This window comes from Protopterus annectens, chromosome 1.part0, assembly GCF_019279795.1.
Source record: "Protopterus annectens isolate FY-2018-M chromosome 1.part0, PAN1.0, whole genome shotgun sequence".
Classification (NCBI taxonomy): Eukaryota; Metazoa; Chordata; order Ceratodontiformes; family Protopteridae; genus Protopterus; species Protopterus annectens.
Window position 1 is genome coordinate 300166406 of NC_056725.1, and position 16128 is coordinate 300182533.

The 16128-nt window shown below is 40.4% G+C and overlaps 1 protein-coding gene across 1 annotated transcript in view; it reads left to right on the plus strand.

Annotated features, from left to right (window-relative positions):
- The window catches only part of SRBD1 (S1 RNA binding domain 1), a 2028107-nt gene that overhangs the window by 923905 nt on the left and 1088074 nt on the right, over positions 1-16128 (plus strand). Inside the window, exon 15 of the mRNA XM_044059932.1 lies at positions 12541-12632. Coding sequence (XP_043915867.1) covers positions 12541-12632 — 92 coding nt within the window. The remainder of the gene's footprint in view (positions 1-12540; positions 12633-16128) is intronic.

Sequence of the window (16128 nt, forward strand, 5' to 3'; positions counted from 1 at the left end):
ATTCATCTGCATACTGTGGGAGTAGATCCCACAGCCTTCTGCATCAAAAGCAAGTATACTACCTGTTGTGCTAATAACAATGCAAACAGACTTAGCATAAGCAGCACTAAACTTCTCTTCTCCTGAAGTTCTCAGCTCCTTGTAAACTCCACTTGATGATCAACTACATCTCTCAACTGCACAGCACAAGAAATTTGGAAAAAGCCAACATTTATTTGGGGGGGGGGGCAAAGACCCCAAACCAGGGACACATTTTAAGTATTGCTTGTATAATCTTAGAACGTTGCTAAAATAAAGTGTTATGTGTTACCTGAAAGATAGGAAGACTGAAACTTAGAGCTATCGTTATTTGGTGAATTCAGTTCTCACTGATTTGCCAGCAAAACACAATTTTTAAGAGGAACAGACCAAAAGTGTGAGCCAAATATTCTGTGAAAATCTGGACAGTGGAGAGCTATGGACTGAACTCCCTGAATCACAAATTGTGGTTTGGGTAGAGATTCAGGTTGTTGTTTGAGCCTGAGTAACACTAACCACCAGGTATACCTAACTGGGGCATTTTACACACACACACCTGCAAATAAAAGGAAAAAAACAGAACAGCAGCAGCAGCATGACTCCTGTAACACAGAGCAATAAGAGAGCAAGGACAATTAGTTTAGTTAGTTTAACTTCCGCACTCAAATCCACATTAGCGTGAAAAATCCACTTCATTAATGTTTCCCAACAGGTCTTGCAGCTGTAAAAGTGTGTGTGTGGGGGGGGGTTCCCCCTCCCCCTAGCTCTATGGTTCCACACCCATGGATTTTCTTCCAGCTTTAAATACTTTGGGGGATTCATAAAGGTTACCACAAAATATAGACTACATGTACACTAGGTATGTCTTTCTCAGTGACTAGAAAGTACGAAAAATGTGGTAGGGATGTTCTTGAATACAGATTGTGCACACTTGGTGTGTTACTGAACCTAATAAGTTTGCTTTTTTTATCTTGGAGAAGGTACAATATTTTAGTATGGATGAAAATTGGGAGGCCCACTTGGGAGTTAGGGAGTTGCATTGGCAATTGTTATTGGATGCAATAAACCCTCCAGAAATTAATTATAAGACTTACATTAATAGTCTGTTACTGCTAGTACTCACAATCTAGTCTTCTTTAGAAGTCATTAAGGTGCATTTTATGCATTAATTTTGTTTTATATAAATATGTGAACCTACAAAGCATATTTTAAACAGTGTTATGAATTTATTATGAATGCCATCAATATACATTTATTTAAAGAATTTGTTTTTTTCACTTGTTAAGGTGCTTTATTGGTGTTCCTGGGTCACGTAGCCTGCTGTAGGTCCCCAGCCATGTCCCATGACTCACACTCCACGTTCCTAAGCACCCTGGAGAATATTAGGGTCCAACCTAACACTCTCATACTAGGTGACTTCAACTTCCCCTCCATTAACTGGGATAACTACTCATGTACCAATACACTTGCCCAACATTTCCTGGAGTTCATTAATTCCAATGTCCTGGACCAGCTCGTTCTTACCCCCACTAGAGGTAGCAACATCCTTGACCTGGTCATTACTAAAATGGACGACTGTTGCTCGAAACCAATAGTCAGCTCCTCCCTGGTTAGATCTGACCACAAACTAATCCCCTTGGAAATCCACATCCCTCCCAATCCCCCACAAAGGTAATCACCATGAAAAACTTCTCCAAAGCTAACTTTGGGCTCCTAAAAACAGAGGTGGCTAACTTCATGGCACCCATGCAAATGAAGAATAGTTGCATGACTGCTGAATCATACACTAATGCACTGTATAAACACGTACAGAAATGCATGGATCTCGCCATACCCAGTAGAACCAAGACGCTCTCCTCCAAAAAAAGGAAGCCAATCTGGTGGTCCCCTGCCATAAACAAACTCAACAACAGAAGGTGAAAACTGATGCAGAATAAGGTGATGTCCCAAGAATGGAAAAACTCCCTTATCAGCCTCAACAAAAAGTTGAGATCCCTCATCAAATCCTCTAAAGCTAGCTATAAAACAGAATTGCAGCATACAGTAAAGACAACTACAAGGCCTTCTATAGTTATGTAAGGAATCTCCACGGCAATACCCAGATTTGCTCTGAGCTACTGCACAATGGTGCCTCCTATACCGAGCCAACAGATATTGCCAATATACTGGCCGACAGATTCAGTGCCAACTTTAACCCCCCCAAAAGGACCAATCACAATACCAGTAGATTGCCAGCACCCAGTATTACTGCTGCACATGTTAAAACAGCACTGTCCAAGGCCAAGAATACAGCTTCTGTGGGACCTGACAATATCCCTGTCTCTGTTCTACATGAACTACAAAGTGAACTGGCACCTCACTTGTGTGCCCTATTCAATCACAGCCTCACCTCACCCTTTGTCCCTACTGAATGGCGCACTGCTACACATCCATCTCCACAAAGTAGGAGCAACTACAGACCCTGGAAACTATCGCCCCATTAGCCTGATGAGTCTGATATGCAAAGCTATGGAATGCTTCATCATGGACCTAATAAACAAGGATATTAGGGAATCTCCAAACTCTGGATCCCACACAGTTTGGTTTTGTGAAGGGTAGATCATGCCTGCTCAACTTGGTCTACTTCGAGTCAGTCACCAGAAGTGGATGAAGGCATGGTGATTCATACAGCCTACCTTGATCTGGCCAAGGCATTTGCTGCCATTCCCCACTCAGGAGTCATAGAAAAACTCAGTAAGCTAGGCATCAACTCCTATATCACTAGGTGGGTTGCAAACTGGCTCACAGATAGAATCCACAGTGTGAAAGTAGCTGACTCCAAGTCAGACTGCTGACTAGTCATGAGTGGAGTCTCACAGGGTTCAGTCCTCAGTCTTCTCCTGTTTGGTATCTACTTCTCAGAAGTCCAGGCTAACACGAAGGGACTTTGGCTGACAAAGTTTTCAGACGATTGCAAGTTGGGAGCTATTATTAACTCCCCAAGTGATGTTGACATCTTACAGAATGGCCTAACTGAGACCAACGACTGGTGTCAGAACCATGGCCTTAAGCTCAATACCAAAAAATGTGTCGCTATACCCTTTGGGAAAAATCCAGTTCCCATGAATTACCACATTGATGGTAGTCCACCGAACGCAGAAGGTGTTGTAAGAGATCTGGAAACAGAGGTTGACAGCAGCCTCTCTTTTGATCACCACATTGCCACTGTCATGAGAAAGTCCTTCTGTGTGGCACATCTCATCACTAAGGGTTTTGCATCCAGGAAGAAAGAGGTCATTGTCTCCCTCTACACTTCGAGTGCAATGCCTCATTTGGCATGCATCTCGCTAGACACCTGCAACAACTGGAGAGGCTGCAAAAGTACCTCACAAAGAGGATCCCAGACCTTAAACACTTGTCCTATATGGACATACTAAAAAAACTCCAAATATTCTCTGCCTCATATCGCCTAGTTAGAGGCAATCTGTGCTTGACTTACAAAGCCATGTTTGACCCAGCTCTGTTAGAAATGCTACATCTCCCACTGAGGACAACTGGATATGTGGGAAAGGAAGAGTTTCCCATTTGTAATGCTCCCTCATTCTTGTAAGAGTGTTCTCAAACGATTCATCATGTTGCAGGAACCAGCTGATATAGAATTCCCTTCATCAGATTCATACCAAAATGGTGGGGGGTGACATTTCAGATACACATATCCGGTCATGCTGCTTTTCCTTCTCCAAGGATGAACTAAACCCTGCAACCTGTGAACCTTTTCCTGTTAACCTGCTCTGGGGATTGTGAATTGGAGATCTGCTAGCTACATCTTGACACTTTCAGAAGAGTTCCTAAGTAAGCACTTAAGATCTTTGAAAAATGTTGAATAAGAACCCACCTTATGCGGGGAGGTATTCCAGTTGGTCCAACTTGTTTATAAAGGAATGCTCTTGACAGTGTTGAAAACATGCTTTTTACATGTTTAAGTCTTACCATCCTATGTTCCTCCTGTCTGTCACTGTCCTATTCCTGGAGAGAGAGAGAGCAACAGAGAGGTTCTTCCCCTGTAGAAGACACTGAAGACTGAGGTCAGAGGTCCACCATTTCAATAAAGGGCACAATAGTATACCTTCTTTGTAGTACTTGGCCCATACCTGTGTGCCCGTTTCCAAAGGGGGCAGAAAAGTTCTGTAAAACAGATTGGGAATTCTTACCTAGGACTGGGAAACCAGCACACCAGCTGAGGCATCTCAGACCTCTCTTACTCTGTTAGGATAATTTCATTTTCCCTAGGGTCTTTCTTGAGGATGTTTTCTCCCTCAACCTCCTTATGTCAGTCCTCCTGCTTGAAGAGCAGCTTTCCACAGAAAGAGCTATATGATGGCTTGAATGCCTGCAGCATAGTATCAGATTTGTTCATCATCAGCCATGATCTAAGTGTGCCTTCTCTACTCTATGGGGTTTTCTGGTAAACCCTATACAACTTTGGCAATACATTAGGTGGAATTATTCCAAACAAAAAGGGCACTTAGTATGATAATCTTTATACTGGATTTGATGCTGCTTTTACAGTGGCTCTTTAGGGCCTGTACAAGGGTTACCTGAGGAACTTCAGCAGTTTCTCCACAAAATTACTTGCATAATTAAACTCAGATGAATATAACAAACAAAAACAATGAGAGAGAGATAGACCTTTATAAACAGGGTGCTTATTTTTCATAATTTCAATATCTCCGCAGGATCTCCGAGGCTGTAGGCTGAAATAAGTGATTGTGAACTTGTACTCCAAGATGTGTACCTGGTTCCAGCAAAAATAAATAAATAAAGGACAGAAGATGTTGCAGTATTAGGAATGCCAGAGTATGTCTCCACATATCGGTCATTTGGGCTTTCAGTTTCTGGCTCATGACTACAGATTTCTCATATCAAAAAGACAACAAAAGCAGTCCGTCAGCCTGCTGAGTTAATTGGCAGTTGTCTTAAAATTTTAATTTTTTTGTGTGTTCTTGTAAGTACTTTATCTGGTCCAAGAGGCCAATCAGTAGTTAATGTTTTACTGCTACAGGAAAGGAGTTGTAGAAAGGATGGCTTTCTGTGCAGTGAATAGAGCAGAATTCCTATCCCACAACCTGCAACTCTTTAGGAGCTCCCTAGTGTAGCAAAAAATGTTTTTCTACTTAGCACCAGGCCGAACAATAAGAGAAAGGTGTGTGGATGGGGTAGGGACAGACCAGATTATCATGCACTCAGTGGCTAGAGAGCACAGGCAGGAAAAATAGTTAAAATTTGAGAGAAAAAAATGAGCAGGGGATGAGTCAATTAAGCACTGTGAAGTAATGATTAATGTTCTTCATTTGATCTCTGCTGCAAGAGTCTTAGCTATGTAGGTTATATCCTGCTTCGCACACAACAGCTGGCCATCTTCCAAAGTTTAAGGGTGCCTTTCATGCACCCAAGCCATTACTAAAGAATGTAGCTCATGGAATATGTATTGTATTTCCATGTACTGAAGTGTAAAACAGAAATCATGTTAATGTTATTTGTCTGCAATCTGTTGACGTTACTGACCAAATTCATTATGAAGATTCATTGACCATCTCTGTTCACTTAATATTTTGTAACTGAATTGGCATCATATAAGCATACTAGTTGTTATTTAAATTAATCATAATTAAGCTGATGGAAGTGATGAGTTTGTAGTGCTTACAATATTTTTGTCATAGTATCAGTGAATATTTGTTGCTCTACAGTACAGGCTTTGCTGGAAGTCAGTTTTGTAGTGTGCTCGTCATTAGAAGAGTTGTTCAACAGAGGTGTATCAAGTGGAGCCCCTGTATACTTTCAGTATAGTAGTGAGCTGTTCTTCAGGTCTTGCCCTGCAGGTGAGCCGTGAGGATGCAGCTGGTTGGAGAGAGTTGAATGGTTATTGTTTTTTAAATCCTTCCCCCAACTGCTTGCCAACATATCAAGTTATCTGCGATCAGTCAGCCTTGTTTGTACCCTATAGGGCAAGAACTAGCTCTGAGACTGTTGTTCATACAACCACCAGAGCTTTTCTATTTGTTTCCTAACCCCATATCCATGAGGGCCTACTGTGCACTGTTCTTACAGGGGCATGCTCTCAGTTGTATGCTGTTGAGGCTTGTCATCTCTGGCGTGGTAAGTTACAGCCAATTCTTTGGTTATGGCTATTTCACCTGCAAGCCTTTCCTTGAATTGGCAAAACAGCTACAGGTTCACCATTCTCACCTCCCAGGGGAAAGCAGGCCGTGGTTACCACTCACTTGTACTCTCCCCTGCCTGGCTGTTCCAGCACCTGAGCCACTAGTGAGACCTGGGTCATTTGGTTGTAGTCAGCCTTTGCCCCTCTATATGCAGAGTTGGAGTGTGTTTGCTCAGTTTTGCAGATGGCTGAAGTGAGTCTGAGATAAATGTTTGTTTAATATGGGGATACTTTACTAATTCTGTAGCTACATTGTGTCATAGTTCTTTATTCTAAGTTATTCCACCACTTCCACCACCACTATTGCATCTGGTAGCCAGTGCGTATGCTGGCTTGTCTTAGTGGAAGCGCATACTGTCTGCAGTATAAACATAATGGCCATCTATTTTTCAATACCTGGCAAATGGTGACTTGAGAAGTGGGCACACTTAGTGAGGTTAATATTACTGCTGTTTGAGTTTGGTGCCCAAGCTGATCTCCATGTGCAGTTGTTTTGTAGCTACAGGGCCACAATTATAGGAGAGACTGCTGTATAGATCAACTTTGTAGCAGTCCAATTTTGTTCTTTTATTTATGTATTTATCGTTTAATGCGACTTCAGAGTCAGTGTGGTGGGCGGTTGGCATAATAGTTAAGGTGTTTACCTTGCAGACATAAATTGCAGGGTTTGATTGTCAAATGGGGTAATTGGCTAGGCTTAAAATGACCCACAAGGGCAGTAAGCCTAGTGCTAATCTATGAACCTATAGAAAAAAAAAAAGACTACCATGACGTTTCAATTTGAAGTACAACATGAAAAAGGAACTTGCATCAGATATGAATTTTTATTCAAGTAAAACATTGAATTTATTAAGCAGTATGTGGATGTGCACAGTAATTGGGATATGTATTGTATTTCACTGCATTAAAGTAAATTAAACAAAGGCTTATTACAAAAGCGTGTTCATCCCAGTGGAAGTGGAATTTAATTACTGTTAAAATAAAATGTATTTATTAATTATGATTCTTGTGCAATATTGTGTACTGGTTTTGCAAATTTGTAATGTTTAGTGCTTTTGCTTGTGCAAACTCCAGGCTAAAATGCTGTCTCTCGTTTCTGAAATTAGAGAATGCTGCTCCCCATACCATTATGTGGCAAACAGATATACCTGACTTATTCTTTACCATAAGTGGACTCGAGATTTTCTTCTAGCACAGCATATTTCTTTTTTAGAATGAAAAAAGAACCTAGTTTTTGGATTTTCAGAAAGGCACAAGAGACAGAGTGGGGCGTCTGTTTTCCTGTATTTCTGTTAAAATGTAATGATTAGTTTTATTGCATTCGGTCATATTCTCTATAGCTACTCAAAGGCAGCAGCATGCAGTGTGATGTTTTCATTCTGAGAACTAGGAATGACAAGATGCTTTTCAGCTTGCTTCTAGTCTTCAGTGGTTCATAGGTACTCAATAGGGTATTGATCTGTGAAGCCCAGCCTTGCATTCCCATGTCAATTTTTAGCCCTTATAGTTAACATACGAATAATCCAGAGATGGCTGAACAAGGATATGTTGGGATACATTTCCCCTCTCCATGGGGGACAAGGCTTCTTAACTGGGGTACATTTGCAATTGCCCATCCATCTGTCCAAATTACATTTGAATTGAGAGAAAGAAGTGCTTTGCTTTATGTGGAGTGGAAGACTGTTTCATAGACGCAGTATTCTTTGTAATACAAACCTACCCTCCCAGCGTGTTCTGTTTATTTTGTAAAAGAGAGTGAGATCCCTTAAGCAGATGTTTATGGTACTGTTCTACTTGTGAATGTGCTATAGGTCTGACAGAATAGGCTCTGTTGAAACTCTGCACAAGACAGAGGTTGCCTCTTAGTCACCTGTATGATACTGAGAAGAAGGACAAGGCTTTGAGATGGTCTGCATATTTTTTTTTTACAATTTAGGCTCTTGATTTTTTTTTTTAAAGAAAACTTTATGGTAGCTCCACTTGTGACTAATGTTTGAAAAGGGTAATACCTAAAGGGGCATTATTCTCAATGATTGGCTTAACAAGTGCTGAGTACAGTGGAACAATTATATCCCTGTATTTTGGACACAGTACCTTTAGATATAATCTGTGTAATGAAAAAGGACATCTCTGATCACCACATATCCACTATTGTAAAGGAGTGTTCATTGTCAATATAGATTGCCAGATGCTTAACTATAGTATCAATTTTCAGGGGTGTGCTGCCCATGTGATAGTTACAACGGAAGTAATGCTTGACAAAAGATACAATTACTTGGCATATAGTTTTCCTCACAGCAATAGGTTCTCCCATTCGATTCTTGGCTGGAGCGCCTTCTGTGTGGAGTCTGCATGTCCTCCCCGTGGTCAAGTGGCATTCGAAAGACATGCATGAATGGGTGTGGGCACCGGGCTGGCATCTTGGAACCATAAAAATCGACTGACAATCATTAGCGGACCGGAGTTCCGCTGTAGCGACCCCTGACTGGGAAAAGCCAAAAGAAAAACAAAACTTGGCTTTTAGTTTTAGGGGTGATTTTGGTAGCAGCTTTTTTTTTTTGCGGGGGGGGGGTATTTCATGTAGATGCATGACAAGATGTGCAACACTTATTCCTGTGTGTTGTGTGTGACATGGTTAAGTACAGAATGCAGTAAAATGGATTAGCATGCAGTGTTTGTTGCCTGTAGAGTATAAAAGCAGTTATGGATCTGATTGTTCTATTTGCACTGCATTAACATGGTGCTATTAGAATTGTCGCATTCAAGATTATTGTTCGATGGTTTCTAAGTTCACAGTGACCGAAACATTTTTGCTCTACCGTTTTAATTATTTTTCTGTATAGCCATTGCCTTTTTGTTACCTGTATGAAGGTCTGTTTAAACTGTCTGCACATTAGCAGACTTCTGTTTGCAGGAGTTGTTTTATTATTTTATGTGAAGTAATACTTTTTTTGCATAATAATTATCTGTTAACTGAATGTAGACTGATTTTGAAGTGAACCATTTCTATACTTTTGCAGGAAGGCACAATGGACAACATCAGAGAAAAGTAACAGCCAGATTTAGGCAGCAAAATATATTCCTTAATTTTTAAATGATGTATCATTTTGGGGTTCTTGATTTACTGCAGTAACTTTAAACTTTAAGTCACACCTGTTTTTTCTTTACATCCTATATTTCCAAAAGTAGTACGTTAAGTAAGTAAATAATGCTTGCCATACAGTGCAACTACTGTTGCTAGAGTTCAGCTGTGGTGCCAGTTAACATGTGTTTGTTTCATGCGAGACCTTTGGCTGTTTGGTTCTTGTAGGTAGCTGTTCATCCGTCTGCCTGATTCCCACCTTCTGCTCCACTAGCTCATATTGGTTTTCACGACTGGTGGTGCAGTCCCTCTAAAGTTCATATTGTGATAATGTTCTAACATGAGTTTTGGCCACCTTTCATTTCATTTCCAGTAATAAAAGTCTAGGTAAAGGGTCTGAGAAAATATGAACTTTATATTCACTTTCCACTGCCTTTTTCTTTCTTTCTCATTCTGCTGACCATGCGTCTTTAAATGCTGTTACTGAACATTTCCTCAATCACAAGCACTGACATACATGTGTTGTTCCATTGTTCCTTCATAGTAGGTCATCGCTATTTATTATCATTCATCCCTACAGAGTGCATGTGATAAGAGTGGGAGATCAGCTTCTCTTTTCTTAGGCAACATTCTGTGTGGCAGGTGGTTTTAACGTGCTGAATAAATCCTCATCTACTAATGTAACCTGGATTTGTATGTTCTTATTCCTCTTGTTTATTTATACATTTGATAACTGATGGTTCACTGTGTGCCCTGTTCAGCCATGACACAGGCCGTGGGGATTATACAAGATCCTTCATCCATGTGACATGCAGTTTTAACTTCAGTGTTCTTATTTATATAAAGTCATTTTCATTTGAGTTTACATTTTATATGTGCAGCTGTAAACATTGTATTTATAAATCATTTAGGTGGTGCTGCGGTAGCGTTGTCGCCTCACAGTAAGATGCTGTCCGGTTCGATTCTCAGCTAGAGCGTCTTCTGCGTGGAGACATGCGTGAATGGGCGTACCTTCGTTGAAGGTTGTGCATCAGGGCTGGCAACTCAGCACGTAAAAATCAACTGTCGATCATTAGCGGACCGGAGTTCCGCTGTGGCGACCCATAACCAGGAAAAAGCCGAAAGACACAACAACAACAACCTACTTATGCATTTCAGAGTGATGGGTAAGCCTGAGCCCATCTTGGCAGTCAGTTTTACATATTGCAGAGAAAATAATTGTGGATGAGCTGCTAGCCCATGGAAAGGCAAACAAACCTGCACTCACACTTATGGTAATTCAGAGGATCACCATTTCACTTAAGGTACACCTTTCAAATATGGAAGGAAACTGAAGCACCAGGCATGCCCATGTATACACAGGGAAGATATGCAGACTGCACAAAAGGCACCTCAAATGAGATCCAAAGTGGGCAACAAAGTGCATTCAGGCAGAAATGCTAACAGTTGTGCTCCTGTACCACCCGTTAAATTATTATGGATTTTATTACATGCCTCCATTTGCTTTCTAATTGCATGTTAGATAAGTACAATGCTGTGTTGTATTATGGCACATATGTTGATCTGTTTAGTAATTATAATGCTGCAGTAAAATGTTCGATAGTTCCTATGTATCCTGGCTGACTGGATATGCATATTATACTCTTATGGCAGAATAGGTAAAAGAGGTGTTCTAGAATTCTGAATGTGTATTATTTGTAGTGAGCAGTGAATTGTTTACATACCGGAGTTAAACCCTTTAGAGACAATTGCATATAAATATGGGAGCAATCAAAAGGCAGGGTGGTTATCTCTTGTCATGTCTAAGGCACATTATTTATAGTAGCTGGAAGATGGACTAGCAAGAAAGCTGAATATAATTATGGGCACAATAGATTTGTGGTTGGGATGGCAGAGATGCTTTTTTCATCAAAATTTCCAAGAGAGTTTTTTTGTCATGTAGGTGGATTGAGGAGTTTAAGGACTTTTAAGTGGTTTCCAGTGGTAACATTTGTTGAGCAGTCTTGTAGGATAACACATTAGACTGAACTCTTTAATATTGAAAAATATAAGTTATTGTCTTGAAGTGTTTGTTTTTGTTATTACAGAATATAATGTTTTTTAGACAGTTACATTTGGATAGATTAATTAGATGATTGTAGAAGGTTTTTTTAAAAGGTTAGTGAATTATTATTTCTGAGGACTGAAGGTAGCTAGCTTGAGGTGCTGTTGACTAGTATGGAAAATGCTCTTTTTCTCTCTCTTTTTTTTAGGCCTCTTCTCTTTTTGTATGCTTCCCTTGGGTAAATTGCCTTATTCTCTGTCTTGCTTTCATTCTGATGAAAAAAGCATGAGTAATGCTGGATAGCTGCAAGGTTTGCCATCGTTTCATCCTATAAAATGTTCCATTTACCAAAACATTTGTCATATCTAGTGTTTTAGCCTAGCAAAAGTTCCACCCTAAAAATTACCATATTTTACAAGTTGATAGTATTTTATTTTTTCCAGCATGTACTGTCTGTCTTTGGCCTAAATTTTCCTCTCACTGAATATGTAGTGTAATGTGCTGTGTTGCCAGTGCTTCATGTGTCTAGTGCCATTCTGCTGCTGATGTGCTTTTGTACAAAACCTAATATTTAATTATATGACTTTTATGTAATATGTTTTGCCACATGGCCTGGGTCATAATAAATAAACAGGTAGCCAGATGGAAAGCTAGATTGAAGGACAGACGGAGAAAGGCAGGCAGGCTGATGGATATTTAACTGTGTATATTTTGCTGAGAGCAGTCTAGATCTTGGCATCACTTCTCCGACTTATTTGTGAGATGTGTGTTTCTATACATCCAGCTGCATTTGACATCTTGTAAGCCATGGCTGTTATGTATACCCTTTCATCTCAATGTGCTTCTTTCCCTTTCTGGCCCCCCCCCCCCTGCACCCAGTCTTGCATTGTGAAGCCCAAGGTCCAAGTCAACAGCATGTCCATAGATATAACCTACAATTAACTTTTGGATTTGCACCTTCAGACATGACTTCCACCATCGATCCATTATGCTGGACATTGTTTTATTTATTTGTAGAACACATTATTTAGTACATAATATGCATTTAACACGAATATTGTATTTTTTATTCTTTTATTATGGATGAAAACAAAGCATTGTAATTACAATTTATAAGATTGCATAGTTATATTTTCTTGCATGAGCCTTTTTTAGTCTGCATTGTAAAATGCACTTCTTTCACTTTCTTTTTTACAGCATTACAAGTGAAGCTGGGGCTTCTATCTACAGTGTGAGTGCAGATGCTGCAAAAGAAATGCCTGATTTGGATCCCAACCTCAGGAGTGCGGGTAAGAGTCTCTTTTCTTCTCAGTGGCTTATGTTAATTTTATAAAAATATGATTAACATTAAAAACTCAGATGATTTTAGGGGTTACTATGAGGTTGTTGTACTCATCCCAGTTCACAAAGCTCATAGTCAGAGCCTCAGGATCATGGTGAGGAGTTATCATTTTCAAGTTATCTCATTGTTCTGGTTTTACCAAATACTCAGAACCACAAGCTTTGATGATCAAAGAACCCTACACATTCCTCTTCAAGGGCTCATTGGCACTCATAACCATGTCTTGTTTCATACTTAAGGTCGTCTTGGTGCTGTTCTGGTCTCAGTCTGTCTAGCTCCCTGTTTTTCACCCCATTCCACACTATAGTTGGGAGTATATTCCACATATTCGATATTTGCAGACAGCCTGGGCGTTCCACTAACAGAACAAATGATTTTTTGTTTTCTGAACAAGTTTTCATTTTCATCATGCTAGGAAAGCAGGGTAAACTAGTATCTAAACAAACTCTTGAAATGGTTAGCCATTTTTATCAGCTTTTGCTGTGATCGCCATTGGAAGACTTTTGATGGCGAAGTCACACCACAATTCACAAGGGCACGAATGACTAATGCATTCTTCAAAATGTCTTGGCTCTAAGCATTTTGCAAAGGCTGTCACTTGGACTTCTGTTTATTCATTCTAAGAGCATCACAAGAATGATAATCAGTCTAGACATATGGCTTTCGTTGCCTGTGCTGTATTAAATTCCATGCTGTAGCCCCCCAGGTGGGTCTTTTATCTTTGTCCTCCTTACTGATTGATGGTCTCCTGTTCATTAAGATTGAATTGTAACAGTGGTCTTTATGATGAACATAGCAAAGTTCAGAAGTTCATAGTTGAGTACTAGGCTAGCTGCCCTTACAGGCTATTTTAAGCCTAGCCAGTTTCCATTTCATTGCTTGATTTTAACATATCCTGTTTGATGAAAAGCATTCAGGGGCTGCCTCTGTCCATAAGTAGTACAGGGAGCAGTTCTGGGGTAAATGTTCTATTTGACATCCATAGATCCAAGTGCACTTGAAGGTGGACAGGAATGAGCTTTGTTTTACTTAGATGGGGAGTCTGTTTCAGAGTGGTGGTATATATGCTCTGTGAGAGATATTTTTCCCGCCAAACATTTCTGATGCCATTTAACTTGATGTGCAGTGGGGCAATCAGTACTGGGTCGGAGGATGTCTTGTATGCCAGACACAGGTCATCGCTTAGCAGTCTGAAGGATACTGAGTATAGTTACAAGGCTTTGAGATGGTCCATGTAGGACATATTGTTTAGGCCTTGTATTCTTTTAGTAAGGTATCTCTGTGGGTGTTCCAGATGTTGAATGTGTCTGGACAGATACATGCCAGAAGGGGGCATTATACTTAATGATTGGTCTAATGAGGGCTGATAAAAGGGGATAATGACATCTTTTAGATCTAGTCACAATACCTTTATTTATAGAAGAACTGTCTAATGACAGTGGACACATGGCTAAAAGTTAGGTCACTGCCTACATAGTTGATCAGGATTTGAAAAACTGAGTCAACTCTCTGGGGCGTACTGTTAATGTGGTAGTTCCCTGGGGTGTAGAGGACTTCCTATAGGATACTGTAATGCCTTTTTGGTATTTAGTGTCAGCCCATGATTCTGTAACCAGTTATTTGTGTGGAACAAACCGTCCTGCATGATAGTTAAGTCATTTAGAGATTCAGTAACTGCTCTTAACTTGTCATCTGCAAACTTAATCAACCAGCGTCCTTTGGTATTGGTTTTTACTTCAGAGAAGTAGATGCTAAACAGGAAATTTCCCAGCACTGAACTCTGGGAAACTAAACTGATGGCTGGTTTCTTTGTGGAGTGAGCTATTTTGATCTCTTGCATCCTATCTGTGAGCTAGTTAGCAGTCCAACAGACGGCATACTGTCTAGCTTTTCTGTTGGGCCTGAGTGAGGGAATTGTGTCAAAAGCCTTGGCTAGGTCGAAATATGTGATGTGTCCCATTTTATTTTAATTGCTTTGTTAACCTTTTCAAGGAAGTCCACCAGGCTGTGTAATCATGGCTTGCCCTTGACGAATCCAAACTGAGACGGGTCCAGTGTTTGATGGCTCCCTATGTCCTTATTAATTAGTTCCATGTTAAGTCTTTCCATGGCTTTGCATATGAGGTTGGTCAGCAGCTGTAACTGACTGTATTTGTGGACAGTCCTCTCTCATGCAGGGGAATGATTGCACCTCTTCACTGTTTGGTTGGACCAAAACCTGTATAAAGGCCGAAGTTGAATGGTGGTACTTGGGGGCTGGCTAAACTGTGCTTCATGTTGTTTAAGATGCATCCTGGAATTTTGTCAGAACCCATCAGTGCAGTATGTTTAGCCTTTGGGTAGTGCTTTCAGGACTTGGTCTTGTACGATAATTGGAGGCATGTCGGTTTCAGATCTGTCTCGCGGAATAGACATGTAGAGGGGGTAAAGTCTGAGCTGAATTTGTCATATAGTAATTTAGCTATGTGTTCAGCGTCAGTGTAGGTAACATCATTCACAACTGGCTCAGTGTACTGCTGCATTGTTCTGAGATTACGAGCATAAAAATAGGCCTTTGTGATTGTCTTTGGCTTGGATGGCTATTTTTACCTCAGACTTGGCTTTTGCTGATTGTACTAAACTCATGAGTTGTTTGTTGGTTTCAGTAATGAGGGGGGTCTGTCATTCTGGGAATTACTCTTCTTACTTTTGTTTGGAAATCTCTTCCTTTTTATTGTAAAGGTTGTTATGTTTCCACTAAGCGGGTTTATTTCTGTGTTTTTCCCTGTGCTTGTACCTACAGGGTATAGCTGCATCTGTGCAGCTATTTACATGCTGGTAAACTGTGGTGATGTACATTTCTGCATATTCAGCAGAGTTAACAGTGTTTGATGGGAATTTGAAGCATGACAGTGTATCACGAAGGAGTAGGTTGTTTGATTTAAGAGAAATTTCCAAAGATACCTAGGGGTTGAAGGGGGTCACTGGTTTGAATTTTATTTCAGAGGAGATAGCTTTATGGTCATACCTAACAAGTGACTGAGATATGCAAGGGATGGCACAAGATGTCCCCTTTATTACTAAGAACAAGATCCAAGATGCTGTTCCCTCCAAGTGGGTACAGAGCATTTGTAATGACAAAATCCAAGAATCTCTTGTGTTCCCAGTTCCTGTAGACATGAGCTGTGCCTTTCTTGGGTTATAGAGGGAGTTCTACATCTAACTAATACATGGTACAGGACCTTCCTGATGGTTGTGTAGACATGAAGAATTTCTAGTGCGTCATGCTGCTGTATCAACCTTGACATGAATCACTTCTGAATGAAGCTTGTGAAAGCTCCACTTTTTTTCCCTTCCTAATCAATAGCTGGTCTAAAATGTGGAAGGCACTATAGCTCTGCACAGCCAGACTGCTCCCTGTCATTTTAAACCATGTGTCAGTCACTACACAAAAATGTACTTCC